Raw genomic sequence first — 16,927 nt, 5'->3', positions numbered from 1 at the left:
CTGTGGCTGCCCCATCCCTGGCAGTGTTCAAGGCCAGGTTGGACACAGGGGCTTGGAGCAACCTGCTCTAGTGAAAGGTGTCCCTGCCCATGGCAGGGGGTTAGAACTGGATGAGCTTTAAGGTCACTTACAACACAAACTGTTCTCTGCATGCACCTCCTGCTCTTCTCTGCACAGGCAGTTTTCTACCTCTCTTTCTGTATTCTTCCCTCTGTCACCACCATCTCCTTCTTTGCAAGGAGTGCACATCTACACACAAGCAAGATTCATATTTGAGACATGTCCTCTCTTTAGGGAGCCCCATTAAGTCCTGCAGCTAGTATCCTCTCTTCGGTCTACCTCAGATATCTGGAAACCAACTAGATACTACACACATGATCAAAGCCACCAAACTCAACAAGAGCCTCCTGTTGGTTTACCAAGGGTTGAGTATTAGTATGGCTCCTACCTGGTCCGTGGCCTTTTCCTGGGAGATCAGAAATACAACTGAGTGAGTGATAATGGTGTTGATGCCAAAGAACAAGTTGACGCAGACATAAACAATAAAGGCCATGCCTGTTTCTTTGAAAAACCCAGCCAGCAGGTACATCCATGAGAACGTTGAGTATCTATAAATTGCCAACAGTGCAGAGAATACTACAGTAATTGAAAGCAAACAACTAAAGACATCAGAGAGTGTAATAGTTCTGTTCTAGCACATGACTAACCTACATAACTTACAAAAAGAACTTAAAGAAGGGCAAATGGCTTTGTATCTGTTAGAATATGGAGAAGCTTATGATACATACTTTGAACATGGAGCCCTGACTGAAAGCAGACTGGGCCTGGAGGACGCAAAGCCAGGGAGACAGCTTTGCCAGGTTTCCCTGAATTGTGGTGCTGATTTGATTTCCTTTCTCTGATTTTGAAATGCTTCTATTATCTTGAACTTTGCAAGAGTTCAGTAAGCATCTGTTACAGCTTTGCCTGTCACTGTGACCCTGTATATTTACATACCTTCCCCTAGAGTTTGCTTTGAATAAAGCAGGCATGACAATAGTTTAGCTCACTGCTCCTGAAAGGAGCAGCTAGTCACCATGTGTGAAGTGCACACTGAAGAAAAAAGCCCACATATTCCTCCCTTGGATCTCAAACTGCAGCAGCCTGCAATACCCAGTTCCTCACTCTGTGCAATGATATCAAAGTTAACTAAGCTCCACACTTACCCAAACAGTAAGAGCAGCAGAAATACTGCAAGTAAGTTACTGTTGTTGCAGAAAGCTGGTATCTGGAAGGATGAAATAACTGCTATTGAGAGTCCAATAGGGATCATAAAAAGTACCTGCAAAATGACATTAAAAGGACATTATCAGGATGACAGTTCTTAAACTTTTTCTTAGAACTATGCAGAAGCAACAATGCCAGGTCTGAACCTGCTCCCACAAGTGTGGCTTGTCTTTTCTGAGGGGGAAACCAAATGCAGGTGGGGTCTCAGTCCTCCTGAAGCTTTTGGGAGTCTTGCAAATGAATTCCCACAAAACCAGTTTGCACAGGCTGAGATTTAACAGTCAGGGCTGTGGGCAGAAAGTGCCTAAACAAAGGTTGTGAATGAAGAATACCCCTTTGGGGTTTCTGTTAGCCTTGCAGTCAGACCACTTCACTGTGCCGTGTAAATCTAGTCTTTCTAATGTTGAGTCAAGCCAGGGACCCACCAAACGTCTGCCTTGAGAGATTCCTCTGCTCCCCAGCCTTGGGATTTAACAGAATTTACTGGCAGGGATTCACTGCAAAATATCAACCTGCCGAGAGCACTGGATTAGTTTCAGCCCACTGAATACTGACTGTGGCTGGGGCTCTGGGGATTCTTCCACAGGCTGATTTACAAATATGCACTGCTGAGTACACACAGGCCTGCCTCATCCTCATCCTTGCTCTGCAAAGCCAGGCTGCTGCCACACTGCCTTTCAGACCCCTTTCAAGGCAGGAGATATTTGTGCTGTTGCCTTATCAAAGCAGCTCCTATAAGCAGGCAGTTTAGGCTACTTAGTGGTGAGCACTGTATCTGCCTGCTTTGTTAGTGTGCATTGGTGTTAGCATACACCTAGAAGCTTAAGCTGTGCTCTGCAAAAAGATTTGAGGCTCATATTCCCCAAGGGATTTCAGCCCTTAGCCCTCACTGCATCAAAGGGGGCTGGCCACCCAAATGCCCTTGAAGATTTCATATTTTTAGGAACTGATGATATCACCAGGATTTTAGGCACTAGCAGAACTGCATCAATAGAAATGTGTCAGATATGTAGAGCTGATCACCATTACAGCATACCTGGCAATGCCAAAGCTCATGAGCAGAGATAGTCTACACTGAGGCTTTAACATCGTGCACCAAAGGTAATTCATAAGACACAAAGCACTACAGTCTACAGACTGTGAATATTTACCCTCTTAGCTCAGTGATGCTTTCCAGCAGTGCTATTAATGCTCTTTACCATAAAGAAACTTAACTTCAGGGAGAACAAGGGCACGCCTATGGATGTAATGGAGCACAGTGCTGGAAAGCTCAACTGTCTATAGAAACAAGGTGGTAAATCTATGCAGCACAGTGCAGCACCAGAGAAAGGAATTTGCTCAGGTCTTCAAAAGCATATAGCTGTATTGGTAGCTTTCCTTGACTTTAAACCCTTTAAATACATAATCTTAAAGAGAGCATTCAACCCAGCAATGGAATTTTGCCCAACAGGAGAGTGTCAGCTGTGAAATGTCACACCCTGTACTCCCAGGGTTTCCAGAATGGCTGTAGCCTCAAGCCCCAAAGCCTTACCGAGATGTGTAAAGTCTGCATGACAACTAATCCAGCCCCGCAAGCTAACTGAAAAGCAGCTCGCTGCTTGCATGTTAAAATTGAAATCAAGCTCTGGCCTGTGGTGTGTTGCTCTCATATAAATGTGCTGAGTGTTTTGCATACACTCCAGAGAGAAGGAATGCCTTCACTTAGCAAAATCCAGTGTTGCGGTTCACATTTAATACTCTTCAGTGCCTTGGAGAACAATTACTACATAACACTCTCGGTAGTAATAATATTAAGAAGTCTAGGCAACTAACTTTAAATAAAGCACTTTATTTTTTCCCCTGCTGAGTAATGCTACTCTTGGTGCATTTAGGAATGTGAATTATTTACCAGATCATAAACGAAGTTAGTCACCCAATAGCTTGTCATCCCAATGCCTGAAATATGCTGCAGTTGTTTGGCTTTGGTTTGATGTTCTTTTACCATGTAGAGCACAAAGCTTGCCGTTGTGATAGAGTAGCCAACCAAAACAGACATTGAAACTATGATGTCAAGTAAGCTGTTGAGCCTGGGGAGAAAGAGGAGAAAGATGTGAGTCCAAGTGGCAGATTTCTGTCATTGCAGAGGCATTGTTTAAAGCTCAGAAGCAAAGCTGATGTTAATTATGCCTAGCAAAAAGGACTGACAGCACTGAGTCATAACACTGTGCCAGAGCCTTGAGTGGAAAGGCCAAAAGGAAAATTATGTAATTATTAATATTGTGCCAAAGCACAAAAATGTGCGATGCCGCAACTGTGACCTCCACATCTATGTGGGATCCTGCAAAGAAACCCTAGCAGGAATCAGCAGCTCTCATGGACGATATTCATGCATAGAGGGAATGAAGACAAGGAAGAGAGCAGTTTCAGCATTTAGAAAAGGATATTCAGTAATTTAGGCTGGTTTTTAGTTTCTAAGAAGCTGGTTTGCTCCTTTAGAAGCTAAACAATTCAGGCCACATGAACCTTCTTACATTACTTGTTCTTGACTCTGTCCTCCAGGATATGGGTGAGCTGATAAGAAAATACCTACAAAAACAAAAAGAAAAGAAATCAAAGATGTGGGTACTTAAAGCTTCCTTCACCAGTTCCTGATAATATGGTAACACCTAAAACTGTGTAGAGAAGAAAAGCAGATCAAAAGTTGGGTTTTGCTCTGTCATCTTAGTGTGATCTTGGGCAAAATTTTGAGCATACTTTTATTCCTATGACTTCACTGCAGATCTAAAATTCAAGCCCTAGGTCCTGTTTCTGCATCTATCTGGCCGATAGTAGCTTCAGTGAGAGCACTCCCACACCTGAAATCAGACGCTTGTAGATCTGTGTATTTTAGGTTAGATTCTTCAACACTGACACATCCAAAACTGAGGAATATGTTTCATTTTTAAGTTGCTCTTTGGTGATCTCACTTCATTTGTTCTTTTATCATCAGAAAGAAATCATTCCTGTTGCCTTCCTCCACATCTATTACCTTCCTGTGATATACGTCTTTTTCAATACAGGCATCTGTTGAGATGTCCAAAGGGTCCAAACTAGCAAAAATCTAGTTACTACATTTGGAAGCCCCATGTGATGTTTTCCAAAAGGATCCCTTAAAAATGGGTTTGTGCCTATAGAAACAAAACGTGGAACACGGTGGGCTCATTTCCATCCTCCAGTGAATATTTCTGCCTTGGTCTCTAACACCTGAGATAGGCTTTAGGCTAAGATGTTTATGTGCCTAAACACAAGGTTCTCTATCCATATTTAGGCACCTATGGAAACGCTGCAGTTCTCAGGGAGCGTGGGATGTCCCCTAGCTGCTATTAAATCCAGAGAGATGTGCTTGAACATGCCACCTCTAAAATTTAAGAACCTATGGTCATGTGCCTGACTTTCCACAGTTATATAGGGAAGAGCTCCTCTGGGATATTTTCCCTAAGAATGAGCACTCTGACACGGGGACCAGAAAGGAGGAGACTGAGGGTTTTGCTGCACAAATGGCATACTGAGCAAATGAATTTGAAGGGGAAGGTTTCACAGGAAATACATCTTGGAGGGGGAAAAAACCCCAAACCTCCGTCTTGTCATCAGTGAGAGAAATGGAATTAAAATCTTGGGCTGCTGATAAAGCCACTCAAACAGCCAGGAAATGTTTCTCTTCTCTAAAAAAGAGAGAGAGAAAGACAAATACCATCTGTCTAATCTGTTAATACTTCACTATAAAGCTATTTTCCTTTACTGAAGCTTAGGCCAGAAGTCAAAATTTCCATTTCAATGCTTTCTCTTCTTTGTTGGTTGGGATTGAGAGAAGAGGAAGCAGGATATACAAAAGTCAAAAGCTATTATGACTTGCTTAGTGACACGGCAAAAAGCGTTTTCTATTTTATTTTTTTAAATCTATGCAGCCTAAGTCAAACCTCTAAAGTGGGACTGGCACCTCTTTCCAACTGCTGAAATGACAATGTACTTTTATCTGGCCATTTCAGTGGTTCTTAAACCGTCATTTATTTGTCACAACAACAAATAGATTTAGCTATCAGGAACACGCCGCGCAGAACGTCTGCTCAATTGTATTTCAGACTGGATTTACTCTACCCCAGGGGAGCTATCCTCATCCATTCATTTTATTTTTCCCATTCGATGGCTTGAATCATTAGTGGGAAGTGGGGAATTATCTGTCTGGTCATTTACTACTAAGCATTTCTTTCCAACAACACATAGGCAGTAGGGCAGATGGAATAAAAACTGTTGCTATTCTTTCCCACTGAAAATTGTTATTTTGCTGATATAAAACTTTCCCTGTGAAAACTTGGACTGTTCACACAAACTTCTTGCCTTTCCTCTCACTACAGCATGTGTTGGGAATACAGAGACAAGGCTAGAAGCTTCACTGCTTAATAATTCAGGTGCTCTGGGATGTTCCTGCAGCTGGAAGTGCCTGGCTCAGGTCTTCTCACTCTGCACCTGGGCAGGGGCTGCAGCTTTGTGATATGCCTTTGCAGTACACAGCAAAGAGCTCAAACTTTCTGACCCAGAGGGCATCATACAAATCAAAAAGGCATGAGCCAGTGGGCATTTTAGGATGGTGGTGAGGACAAGGCACTGGTTTCACTTGTCAGCTTAGCTTGTTGCAAGGGGAGTTCGAGTGCATTGGTATGTGGAGGTGGAAAGAAAGACATGCTGTTTGGACTTGTAATCAGCATTCTGCTGTTTCTTTAATTCATGGTATGACACTCAGCTTCAGACCAAGATGCCTTTTCTATTATAGTTCAGTTCAGACACACCAGTGAGGAACAGTCTTATGAGCAAAGAGACACCGTCACCTATTTCACTGTCACCTGGAACAGCAGGCCTCTGAGGTGAGGGGTGCTAGGCACGACCAGGGCATGGCTGGGAGGGCACCATTTGTCAAAGAAAATTAATTGCTACTCTCGTCGGATCCCATAAATATCTGTATAAGGTTTCTCAAAATGGCATCAACACAAAGCTTTCTCTTCTGTCTGCACCCCCCCCCCATCTCCAGAGACAGGCATACATACACAGACTTGTCTGTGTGCCCATGCTGCACCCTTAACAAAGGCTAAACTCTTAAGTGGTAAGACGGAGTGTCCTGGTTTATCAGCAGGAATTCGGGTTGCTGCATTACATTACTGAGGAGAAGATAAGGAAACTGATAACCCCAAAGGGGCTATTGATGTTTCTGGAGTCTGTGTATGGTGTGTGTCAGAGGAAAAAAATAGCTGAAAATTATGTTTCTCACTTAATCTCACTCTCATTCAAACACAAACATACACATGCCCACACATCCTGAGTTGCTCTCAGCAGAAGGGTGACATATTAAAATTCACTAACCTAAACCACCCCCAGAGATGACCTAAAGTAGCCTTTCTATGCATAACTAATGGCACCTCCCAAGAGACAGCTATTTCAGTACCATGATGAGAGGCAATAAATCAAATAGCAACCACTGGCATTTTCTGGACGAAGGAAGTGTTTTACATAGGAGCTGGGGTCCTCCCCTGTCCAGCTCTCCTAAGCCTTTGACAAAGACAAATGAGATATGTGATTTATTCATTTTTTGAATTCTGTTTTTAAAGGAATTGCATAATTGGGAATAAAAAATGGCCTCATAGAAGCGAAGTGCTGTCATCAATTTCAAAGATCCATGATATTTCCCCCAAAGGGGAAATTATCTGCTCATGTAAAGGGACACTTACCGTATCTGGAAGTCTCATTTTTTGGCAAGTTAGCTCGAAGAATGAAGTTGTTCAAGCTGTTGAGATAGGCTGGAAGGCTGTGATAGCCTTCGGGGTTGTACCACACCTGCACACATTGAGAAATTGAAACAATTTGGGAGATAAATTGTTACTGATAACTTTTTGAGTTCTTCTGCTTACCCTAATGAATCATTGCATGGTTGTTAACTAAAGTCATAAGCTCTACAAGTTAAAGTCCAGTGATTAAAGCACATCAAGCACATTTCACTTTCAGCACAAGCAGTCCCGTCAGCTTCATTTGCCTTCTGGGAGAGCAAAAAGAAGCACTAGCTGGATATTTGACATAAAGAGTACAGAAACTTGGCTTCTGGTCAGATATGATGAAGATCAGCAGTGGGGACTTCCCTAAGAAATCTAAGCAGTCACATGTCCAACACCCCTTGAAAGCCAGTGGGGAAAATGTCGTCAGACATCACCTTCTCATTCATCAACATCTTCTGATAACTTTTCTTACCTACTCTGCAATAAACCCTGAGGACTGAGGGGAAAAATCACAATACAGGACATGCACTTTGGGGGGATTTACTGTCACCCACTCCAGGCACACCCAGGTTGGAGGTGTAAGTTACCTGCCAAAGGTAGCAGAGCAAGGACTGGAGTCTGCCCTGCTTCCAACACTATCAAGGTTTCCAGGTATTAAATCTGACATGTGATAAGCAAATAGCTATAGCTTTCAGATCTAAGATGAAGCTGTAAGACTGCAGGGGTGAAAACATCTGCTCATGAGCTCTATCTTCTGAAACATCCCTTAACCTGACATCACTTCTCCTGAGTCTCACACATCCCAAGCTAGGATGAGCAGATAGAGGTTAGTTACCTTAGTCAGTGTTCTGTTGGGAGGCACTGGCCTGATATCAAACTGGAGATCTGTTGTCAAAGGCAGCCCAAAGCTCCAGCCACCATACCTGAGTGAAAACCAGAAGGAAATGCATTGCTACCCTCATTCAAAAGTTTTAATCCCTTTGGTTGGTGCATGCTAGCATGCCACTGTCACCCCAGTTAATTCAAACTTAACTGAAAAGAACTTAACCCAGTATGTAGTGTGTGGCCAGGCCAACACCACTGCAACAGCCCTTTTTTTGGGAGGGGGGAAAAGGGAAAGAGAAACTCAACAGTACTATCACAAAACTGTGCTGAAAGCCTCCATTTGAGAAACATTTTGGAGCTGTGTGGCCTCTTAACCCTACCTCATTGGAGTGAGATGACAGCTGCCAGAAGACAAGCAGCTCAGTTTACATCAATGGCAGATGAACATATTCCTTGACAACCTTAAGAACAGGCTATTTTTGCCCCAAGACATGCTGTGCAGCTGTGTTACAGAGTCCAGACACACTAATAGCTCTAACAGCCCCATGGTGCAAGAAAACGTTCAGCCTCTAATTTCACTGGAAGGGATGCACTTGTTTAAGTGAAACATACACTGGGACTCTTCAGAGAATCAAACTTGGAGGAATATCTCTCCCCAGGGTTTACTTCATGACAGGCTGTGTCAGATTTTCCTTTTTAAGCATTTCTGAGTCAGACAAAGCCTTGTCTGCAGATTCAGCCATCAATATACCAGGTGATTGACACATTATCTCTAGGCTATCTCTGCTGTGATCGAGCAGACCACTTGCTTGAACCTTTTTATCTTTAACTCCACGACTGCAGGACATTTTACCTCCTTTCACCAGATTCACAGAAACCATCAGCAGAGAGGCCCTTCTAAACCCTACTGCACTGTCACCTCTTCAAGCACAATGGATATGATACAAATGAGAGGCTGCTCCCAGTGAGTTCAGAGGAGATCCATGCTGTACCGTTTCTGCAGGAAGTCTTTGGTGGTTGCCAGAATGTAAGTCTCCACATTGTGTCCTGTGAGGTTATAAAGTGTCCGTGTGGAGAAGGTCCTTCTGTGAGGGGGAGTGTAGTTCGTTTGTGGACATGTCTAGTGGAGACAAACAAACACAACCATTAATGTCTGGTTTAACTGAAAACTAGTATGCCAGGACAACACTGAGAGCAGGCAATGACAACACTGCAACTGATTCTTACAGAAGCTGATGATTCACAAATCAGGGTGTAAAGACATACAGCATACATCCCTGCACGCTGTCCTGAACATATTTAGTGCAGTGCTTAAAAATAACCTTTCCTTAAATCTACGCTTCTAGAACTGACATCAGAGACACCTTGAGATGTGCTTCATGCTATGTAGGAAGATTTTTGCTGAATTAAGGCTGATCCTACTTAGCAGAGCATCAGTGACTGCACAGGTAACTGCAGAGGGCAAAACAACTCACAGAACAGGAAACTGTGGTGGCCTCAAACTCTCGTCTTGCATTTCACAGAAGTTACATTCCACATTTTTGCTTTACTGTCAGTCATTGGGAATGTTTTCCCAAGCTTCAGAAAAGCCTTGATTAGCCCTGAATATATAATTTAACAAGCTGAAGGTCAGTCACATCAACTGATTCCTAAGGTTGAAGTGTCCTGCCAGACAGCATTCTGGCTGCTTCTTTCAACTCATCCATAACAAAAACCCTGGCCTCCCCCACTGTGTTTCTGTTCATAACTTTGCATCAGAATACAAAAAAATAGCTTCCTTCATGCTGAGGGACACTTGCACAGGCACAGCCTGCTAGAGGTGAGAATCAGCTTTGAACATTATCCTGACTTCCTGGACTAATGGTGCCAATACTTTTAATGATGTGAAAGTAAGTGTATGTCCTGAAAACCACATAAAATAGATGCATTTTAAGGAATGACTAGGAACATTCAAGTAAGTACATGCTTTATCTTACAAATGGCAACATGCTGCGCTGTAAGTCTGATTTCTTACTGGAAAAAAAGCTGAAAACAGATGTTAGAGCACTGGAGGAAGGAGAGCTCAGCTTCAAACTGGACTGTAAAAGCGTAACATCCTTGAGGCAGAATCTGACTTTTCCCCATATGCATGTGAAGATACTAAGCCCAGCAGTACTCATATCTGGTTCTGTGTGTACCACCATAGCAGCAATATTAATCATCACTATTTATAATAAGGAAAAGAGTAAAAGCTGATGGATCTAGACTTTGCATAAAGTTAAATTCTGAAGATCAAACGGCAGTAATAGCTGTGCTTTCATATAATGACAGTACTTGTATAAGATGAAATTTTCCCCTTGAATACATGTTCACTTCTGCTAAATGGGACAATCATACAACATTCAAAAGCACTGTCAAAACTTTTCCCACCATGGGGAGCAAGGCAGCTATACTGGCATGCAAATCTCTTGAGAATGCTCTTTCCTGTCCTGTCCCCAAACCAGTGCACACACACTGGTTATCCAATGTACAAAATCAACAGGCCAAAAAGAGACAGGAGGAATTTGAACACCAAGTTCTCCTTAGTGTCATGCCTGCCCACAAAATCACTCCCAACTTACAAAGGCTTCACAAGTATCCCCCCAAAACTCCTCAGGTTTATTGAAATTACCTGGGTGCCATCTGTGCAGTTGCAGGCAGAATACTCAGTTCTCTGGTCTCCACTGCTAATCCATGGGCCAAGCATGTCCTCCTTTAAACACTGCCTGAAAATTAACACATTTCCCTCTGAGATTCTCTATGCTCAGGTCTGCAAATGACGCTAATTGCTGTCATGTTTAATGACAGCAAGGATGGCATTGAGTAGCTTCAGCAGAGAAGCAGACCTTCTTTGTCAGCTCTGGGTGCTTCAGGGAACACCCATCTTCCTGCTGCCTTCAGTGCCCCTCAGCAGAGAGACCTCAGTGCTGCTCTCTGTGCCTGGATTTGTTCAGCTGATCAGAAGGAATCCAGACACCACCTCATTCTCACAGTAGACAGTGTAAGGAGTTAGCATAGGCCAAAATTATTTTACAGTGCAGAAATAAGGGCTGTTGTTATTGCAATAACTGGGGAGTCCTGCAATGAACTGTATTGACTAGGCAGTCACTGTAAACACTCAGTATAAATATTCGCCTGCTGGTACATGGTACACATGAGCATGCAAGTCTGCCCAGGATTTTACTACCAGTTCCTTGAAAATTTATCTGCAGGCAAAACGGCCCTCATGGCACAGCTTTTAGAAACAGATCACAAAAGCTACACAGAGAACTTTCTGGGTATGCTCAGTGTTATAACTGGGATTACTGGGGAGGTAAGGACTACTTCCCAGATGCAAGAATAGCTTGCTCTTGTTCTGGCATCCTGCTACCACCAAAGCTGTTTCCTTACTACTACTAGCAATGAGCTATGGTGGTGAACATTTCTTGACATAAACAAAGAACACCAGCATCGCAGCCCTGGGACAGTGTTGGAAGTCCCAGTTTCAGCATAGTTTTCCTAGTTCTGTGCTGGCAGATGCAAGCCTTTGCTGCAAGCTGCATGGGAGACATGCAGGCTCTCAGCAGGGCTGAGGTCTGCTTCACAGCAATTGTGACTACACAGCTTCCTGCTCAGAATTGACTTGCATCCAATTGACAGCTCAAGTCTGCAAACAGCACAAGCTCGCTCCTGCTTGCAAAAGGCTGGTTAGGCATCTCCTAATGAGCTGGAAGAGTCTGCAAGTCAATGTGAAGAGAGGCAGGAGATAGATTTTTCTTTTCTCTGCATATGGCTAATAGTGTTATGTCAATTCTCTTGCAGATTCAAAACTCAAATGCAAGAAAACCAAGAACTACTTACGAATTGCTTTCATTCATGCATGTGTTATCCGTCCCAGGGAAAGCAAGCATGGAAGCAACTAAAGCGTCTGTGGTTTCATTAAAATTCCTAAGATTTAACAAAGATAAAAGAAAACAGGAAAATGTTCAAGCTACTTCTACTAGCACCGAGCAGAGAAAAACTGTCTGAATGAAAAGGGATTTAAGATATTAAATAAACGATTACTTGTGGTGCCAGCCCTGCAAATCACTTAAGTACATGGAGTACATGAGGATCATCACACAGGTTTAAAAAGACTACTCATTGTTTAGAGCCACACAACTACTCCAATGATTTGCTGCCTCTAGGTTTAAGCAAGATACTGATGAACTTTTGGACAATCAAAATTCAGTTTCCAGGGGAAGAGCATCTACTGTAATTTTCAGTCACTGTCTCCAGTCTTGTCTCAATCAGCTCTTTCATCTGTGATGTCTATTTAGGATTTGGTCATTCAAGAAGATGCTTCTTGCTTTTGACCCAGCTCCATCAGCAGAAGCACAGAACATGAGGAATAGAGGACTCAGACGTGCAGTTCTGGCTCATTCCCCCATCTAGAAGGACTAGAGTAGAACAGCATGAGCAATTCTGGGAAAGAACACCTAAGAGCAGGCATGATTACTTTAGAACTACATTTTCTATTTCTGACTTAAAACTGGGAACTACTGGTGAAAGATAGCAGTTCACACCATGAAATCAGAATGAAACAAATTATAATCATTTGGGATATAACATTTTTAAGCACAATGAAATAATAAAGTGGTGACATCTTAATTGCACCGCAAAAGTGAATGTCCTTTAAATTGACTGTGTGCCTTAGACTAGTGGGGTCTGGACAGGAAAGCATGTTCTGTACCCACAGAGAGGAGGGCAATGCAGACAGTTCACAAGCTGGACACAATTTCATCCCAGAGTTGTAATATTGAAAGCAACTGATGTGGAGACCTCTATTTCACACTGAGGGAAGAGTATGTATATTAAGAAATCCCCATGGGACAGTATGGCTGTAACAAGGACAGAAGACTCCAATGGGAAACACGAAGAAAGTTCTTCACATATTTCACAGTTAATTCCAAATAAGAACTTGTTTTTCTTAAAGCTTTCTGATTGCTGAGTCAAGCCATCTCCTGCAGAGATCCCTTAGGAACAGGATTTCTGCATGTGCTTGCGTAATGTAACTACACAGACCCATAGTGACATGTCATCTGGGTAACTGTTCTACTGGGTGCACTTATAAATAATCCTGATGATGAAACTTGCTTTTTATAAGGACCACAAACACCACCACTCACCCAAAGAAGTCTGCCTGGTCGGATGTGCCATACAGAGAAGGGGAAAGCATCAGTTCGGGATATTCGGTCTCCTTAGTTCTCAGTGTCCCAAGCCCCATCGCAGCCATCACAAAGAGGACTGGGAGGATGACCTGAGCAATGAAGCCTCTGACATCCCGCCGGGTATGGTGGAATCTCTTAACGAACAATGCTGATGTCTTCTTAAGCAGCAATGGCAAACCCTGCAGGCTTTTGGATCTAATCAGGAGCTGATCTGGGTATGAAAGAAGAAAGTCTTTTGTCATGGATCGGTATTTCTGAAATGCAGGAAGTTGATGGTTATAATACCCTGGGAGTACATTCAGCTTCCTGCACTCCATTACAGATAGCAAAACTACTAAGTTGGAACATGCACAATGGTCAGGCTTGGGAGAGGACTTAGATTTTGGCTCATGAGTTCATGTAACATCATTGGTTTTGTTTTATTCCAAATGCATACATGTAGTGACTTCATACTGAGTTCATACTGCAAGAGGAACACTGGTGTCCAGATGCAATGAGTTGTTTACATCCTGCCTACCCAGCTGCAACTTACAGGAAAAATGTATTATTCTCCTGTATTTGCAAACGGAAAATTGTCATCATTTAGAAAGCAGGTCCTTAGACAAATCAGTAAGAGAATTAATCATAAAATGCAAAAACAAGGCACATAAACCAGTTGATCTTTTGCATGGAAGGGCTGTGGCATACGAAAAGCAAAGCCTAATCCTGTGCAGCCTACATTTCTTAATGAAATATTAACCTATACAATACAATACAAAGCATATTCTTTTCACTGCTCTTATTAGGGGTGACACAAAATACTTCTCTATGCATATGAGTTACTGTTTACAGTAACATATACAGGGCAGGCCAGCTTTAAGAAGTGAGTACAAAAATACCTCTGCATTGCCCCTTGAATGCCTTCCTAATGGTATATTTGTACACACAAAAAATGTTCCTGCTCTGAGAAAGCATTTCAGCCAGGTATTTGCATATTTTGGGGCTGTACAACCTTCTGCAGCTCTCAACCCTTAGAGATACTGGTCTCATTCTCTTCTGACCGTGAATTTATCCCACTGCCTAGCCCTTTGAGCTGTTTTACCATACTGCAATGGCTGGGACAGAGGAGGACCTAGCTCAGAGCTGTGGTGCTTTTGCAACAGGCTAAGGGGTTTACAGAAAGTTTCTCTCCAACTCCACTAGTTATGTAGAAATAATCCTCCACATCAACTACAGCAATTACTTTCAGAGGTATACATTTGCTCTTTCACCCACACACTGTATTTGATTAGATTAAAACCTGGCTCAGTTTAAAGAAAGGTGGATGCAAACAAAACCCCTCTGTAATTTATTCTGTGATTCAGACTATTCTGAAGGAGTGGATCTAAACAACTGTTAAGTGCTGTACTTCTAATGATTTATTTGCTCTGTGATTCCTTGGTTGGGGGAAATGTGGTTTTCAACAAAGAAAGAATGTGGGGAGCTCACATCAGTCCATCTGTCACTGTTTGCAACTGCAACCAATCTGGAATAAAACCTGGACATAATTTAGTACCATCTCTTTCTGTGAAGATATCTGTGCTCATAGATGTCTCATCACTGCCAATCTGACCACTGGCTCCAGGCAGCTGTTGGGGCAGTGCAGCATCTTCTTTCTGGTCCTTCACTAGCTCTTTTGTCAGATTGAGAAACACCTATGGAGCAAGAAAATATGAAGGAAAATTGGTCCAAATTACTCCATTTACCAAAATAATAATCAGAATCTACTCTTCCACTTTGTAGCTGCAGTTGGTGCAGCAATTGTGAATTACACTCCTTTTTCTGTTCTCTTTGTGCTCTGTGAGGGAAATTCACTTTTTTCAGTACAAAATCATTGTTGCGCAACTCCTTGTCACCTGCTGCAGCAGTGGAAACAAAACTTAGCAGCTGCTCTGGACTTAACCTTGTCCTAGCACCACCTACTACATGACTACTCAGCAGGCAGGCATAAATGAAACTGCACTTTAGCTCAAGGCCTACATAACTCTGCACCCTCCACATTCACACAGTGAGCAGCACACAGACTGCTCTCCCTGCATGGAACCAGTGAGGAAACAAGGAGGGCTGTTTCCTGGGGTATTTTCTCCTCTAGCCTCTGACAGTGCCATCTTCCTCCATGCTGGAAATGTGCACAGTTGTGCTGTCCATGCTGCACTTGCTGTGTAACTCATTCTTGATACCTTCAGAAAACACCTTAAAAGCAAGAAAGAAATGTAACAATGTCCCACCCTCCTTTCTGCAAGACAAAGGTCATCACTGCTATCATTTACTTCTCTGATGCAACTAAATGTTTGTGTTTATTTGACCAGAGATTTCCCATGAGCAGAAAGGTGCCTGTGGTACTCCAAGATGCATCAGGTGATTCATTTCTGTAATACAGCATCCATGCTGAAGTTTATTATTTAGATGAACTCCCTCCCTGCTGACTGCATCTGTAGCAAACCCAGATTCACAGAGACAAAGAGAATAGCTCAAACAGAAACACACCACTACCCTCTCTCCTTAGTTTAACTCCAGTATCTCATTTTCTAGGTAAAAGGCTAGAAAAACTGTTAGCAAGTTAAGACAGTGGTACACTTTGTGCATCATTACACATATAGATTTATTCATACATCTACACACATATTTCTAAGTGCAACAGTGAACAACCAAACCACTTCTTCCCCTGCTGGCAACTCTCACATCCAAAACATGCCACCATCTAGCCCAGCAAGCAGAGCTACACAATGCTGTGAAGTTAATCACCATAACATTTCATTAAATCAAGTGGATCCTGAGCTCATACCTCTTCCACAGTTGTGTTTGAAATCCCATAGCAGCCAAGGTGGAGATCACTCAGGCTGGTATCGAGGGCTCTGAGAAGTGCCTGGTAGGCCCCTGAAACTGTGGACTTGAAGGGGGGAAGCACATACACAAGCTCTCCACCAATATCTTCCTTGAGATAAGCCTCTGGGAGGTGGGACTGGATCAAGGAGGTCACTGCTGTGGTGTCACACTCCTCTACCATGTTCTGAAAAGCAAGGAAAACACTGTGTTCACTGAGAGAGTTGTGAGGTCAAGCTTCCTACTGCAGGATTTCGCCCAAATGCTGTCCCAGAGCATAATCCACAGGTGGTCTCAGTCCAGGTATACAACATTTCAAGGTAAATATTAAAAGGAAATGAAAGTGGGTTTCTAGCCCTTGAAGAGGGAGGTGTGGCTCTCTGCCTGCCTTGGTCCAGCCCAGATCTTTCTGGGCTCCCTCTGTCTATGGTGATACTAGGATTGGGTTGAATCAACCACATTGCACCAGCTACAGCATTTGTTGTACAGCAGAGAAGAAGCTGATACCTGAACTTGGCTGCCAGCAAAAATACAGTCTTTTCCCATGAAAAATGGGGCTTTCACACAGATCTTTTTTCATTTTCTCTATCTATACTGCCAGCAATTTGGAAGGGGGGCTGATCTCTTATGGTATCTTCACATTATTCTGTGTGCTGGGACTACCAACAGCACTGTAATAAATGCTATATCAAGAGCAGATTTTCTCCTCCTTGCAAGCAGAACATTTTTCCTCAGGCCAGATGCTATAGATGGGCTCTTCCCATCTGTTTGCTTTCTCTGAACTTCAGAATTCATGCTCTGCACCCAGCCTTGCTTTTAACCCTCAGGAACTTCTCTTTCAATAAAGCAGAGTACTGACATTCCTGTTTTCCAAAGGCCACAGGGACTGGTCCAGTGGTCCTGCTGGAGACCCTCCCTCTGCTTTGAGGGAAGTATGGGGACACATGTTCTCTCCTGCAGAAGCAGCATGCTTACATCCAGATCCTCAATAGTTCTTTGGTATCCTACAGT

The 16,927-nt window shown here is 42.9% G+C and overlaps 1 protein-coding gene across 1 annotated transcript in view; it reads right to left on the bottom strand.

The window, feature by feature from the left end:
- ABCA12 (ATP binding cassette subfamily A member 12) overlaps positions 1-16,927 on the bottom strand; it is an 87,061-nt gene that overhangs the window by 9,166 nt on the left and 60,968 nt on the right. Inside the window, exons 33-44 of the mRNA XM_061348135.1 lie at positions 15,879-16,103; positions 14,610-14,748; positions 13,034-13,286; positions 11,727-11,813; positions 10,519-10,612; positions 8,861-8,988; positions 7,879-7,966; positions 7,002-7,107; positions 3,777-3,831; positions 3,155-3,332; positions 1,206-1,321; positions 449-608 (exon numbers count right to left, since the gene is read on the bottom strand). Coding sequence (XP_061204119.1) covers positions 449-608; positions 1,206-1,321; positions 3,155-3,332; positions 3,777-3,831; positions 7,002-7,107; positions 7,879-7,966; positions 8,861-8,988; positions 10,519-10,612; positions 11,727-11,813; positions 13,034-13,286; positions 14,610-14,748; positions 15,879-16,103 — 1,629 coding nt within the window. The remainder of the gene's footprint in view (positions 1-448; positions 609-1,205; positions 1,322-3,154; positions 3,333-3,776; positions 3,832-7,001; positions 7,108-7,878; positions 7,967-8,860; positions 8,989-10,518; positions 10,613-11,726; positions 11,814-13,033; positions 13,287-14,609; positions 14,749-15,878; positions 16,104-16,927) is intronic.

The sequence above is a fragment of the Neopsephotus bourkii genome, unplaced genomic scaffold (assembly GCF_033783945.1).
Source record: "Neopsephotus bourkii isolate Nb327-2 ecotype Australia unplaced genomic scaffold, CSIRO-AGI_Nbou_v1 NB_335, whole genome shotgun sequence".
NCBI classification, from domain to species: Eukaryota; Metazoa; Chordata; class Aves; order Psittaciformes; family Psittacidae; genus Neopsephotus; species Neopsephotus bourkii.
Note: the sequence above shows the minus strand (reverse complement) of the source record. Positions and strands in the feature narration are given on the sequence as shown.